General features: G+C 36.5%; 1 protein-coding gene across 1 annotated transcript; it reads right to left on the reverse strand.

The window, feature by feature from the left end:
* Positions 1 to 532: 532 nt before the first annotated feature.
* On the reverse strand, positions 533 to 1,021 carry LOC109005608. Its single transcript, XM_018984616.2, has one exon. It carries the CDS (start codon positions 1,019 to 1,021, stop codon positions 533 to 535), a length of 489 nt encoding a protein of 162 aa, XP_018840161.2.
* Positions 1,022 to 2,102: the final 1,081 nt, after the last annotated feature.

The following is a 2,102-nucleotide window of genomic DNA, read 5'->3' on the forward strand; positions in this document are numbered from 1 at the left end:
TTTTTTGTTTGGGAGGAATAAGTACTATTTCTCACTAGGGGTTATTTTGAATAGAGAAATAATATTTACAATCTTACAGTGTGTAAATTTTGCGCACTCTTTAAAAGAATATGAGTAAATCTAGAATTCACATGAAATTTTTTTTTAATGGACATCACTTTCTTTAAAAGGAGTGCACAAGACTTACATATCTTAAAACTGTATTTAGCATCAAATGAATATTATGTGTCAATGCGATTAATACAAAGGAGATAGTATGAGAAATGGAATGAAAGCCTAGTAAGTTGCCTTCATAGGTGTTGACAAGGTAGAGCCTCCCTATAGGAGTTGGGAACACCAAGAAAGATAAATCTAGTGTGTTTATACAAAATGATGATTTTTTTTTCTTTTTTTTACATAGACTACTCCTTTTATTAAAAGCACTCACTTGTGACGGAGGTATAGCTTGGTGACTTTTAAAACATGAGGTTACACAAAATCCCATATACCAAATATCAAAATCTGATGTTTGGCACAACCCTCGTTTATATAATCATCTACAATGTAAATAAGGTAGGCCCAACTTGCCAAGTCTCAACAGTCCCTTGACTTCACAAGGAAGGTCTTGAATTTCCAAGAGATCGATCGGTTGCTCCTGAGCTCCAATTTTTGCTAGTCCATCCACTACCTGATTAACTTCACTGTATGCATGATGTACATGAATAACCATTTGGGTAGCAAAGGACTTACCTTGATCCCATGCGTCCCTCATTGGACTAATAACCTCAGAATCATTTTGCCACCTTGAACAAATCAACTTTGAATCAGATTTCACTTCCACCTCATACGGATGAAGTTGCTTGCAAAGGTTCAGACCATTTACTAAAGCGAATGCTTCTGCTTCTGAGTTGGACCGAATCCTATATTGTCTATAGAACGCAGCTACAAGCTCTCCATTCACATCCGTGATAATTCCTCCTCCACCACTCATGCTAGGATTCCTGAGACTGCTCTCATTTATGTTCAATTTGACATTTCCCATGTTGGGTTTTATCCACTTAAGAATAAGACACTTAGGGCTTGTTTGGAAAAAGTTTTGATTCCAAAATTCTCATTTCATCACATCTCATTCCCAAACATCATTCCAATACAAATACTTTCAAACTAATCATTACAATTTTTTCAAATTAATCATTATAACTTTTTCAAATCTGCAAATAAAAATAATATTAAAAAACTATATTCTAACAATATTTTAACTTTATAATATTATATTTTTATTTAACTTTTTTCTCTCTCTTTTCTCATAACCCCATAAAATATTAACTCAAACTATCTCACTACTATTCACAAACTATCTTACTACTATTCACAAAATTCTCATCTCATCTCACTCTCTAACCTTGTCCTTAAAGTTGATAGGCAATGAAGTTTGCCTAATTGCTGCAATATTTATGGATCATAGCGTTTAATGAATGACAAGTGTTGCTTTGCCATCAATCTTTCAGCCAAGAAGCTCTTTATCCTGAAAACCATGGTCTCTCCTGTTTTCAGCTTACCCTCCATACGTGCATTACAACGCCTAGACCACAAGAACCAGCTAATAAGAGAAGGGAGAAGTCCAACCAATGAGCTGATTTGAGAGGCTATTTTCACCTTTCTAAGCCACCAGGAAATCATCTCCACCCAACCTTGGTCAGTATCCCTTCCCATCCCTATTATACTTGCAAAGTAATTCCATAGATATGTCGCCACTTCACCCTCAAGTAGCACATGGTTTATGTCTTCAAGAGCGGGAGAACAACAACAGTCTGCATTTGGAAGTAAGAGCTATGTTCATCTTCTGAATGTTGGAATCTACTGGCAGACCTTTGTGCATACTTTTCCACATGAAGATAGAAGTCTTTTTAGGCAGAAGCTTATGCCAAATCCATTTTTCCTACTAGGCAATTGGCCCCCTTTCTCAGGTCACCATCCAGGCTGATTTTGTAGAGAATGCTCCATTTGCAACAGGCCTCCAAATAAGTTGATCAGGTCCAACCCTCCTTATACCAAGTTGCTCTAGAATTCGTTGACAAAGATCCGCTCCTAAGAGTTGCCTCAATAGATTCACATTCCATCCC

This window comes from Juglans regia, chromosome 6 (assembly GCF_001411555.2).
Source record: "Juglans regia cultivar Chandler chromosome 6, Walnut 2.0, whole genome shotgun sequence".
NCBI classification, from domain to species: domain Eukaryota; kingdom Viridiplantae; phylum Streptophyta; class Magnoliopsida; order Fagales; family Juglandaceae; genus Juglans; species Juglans regia.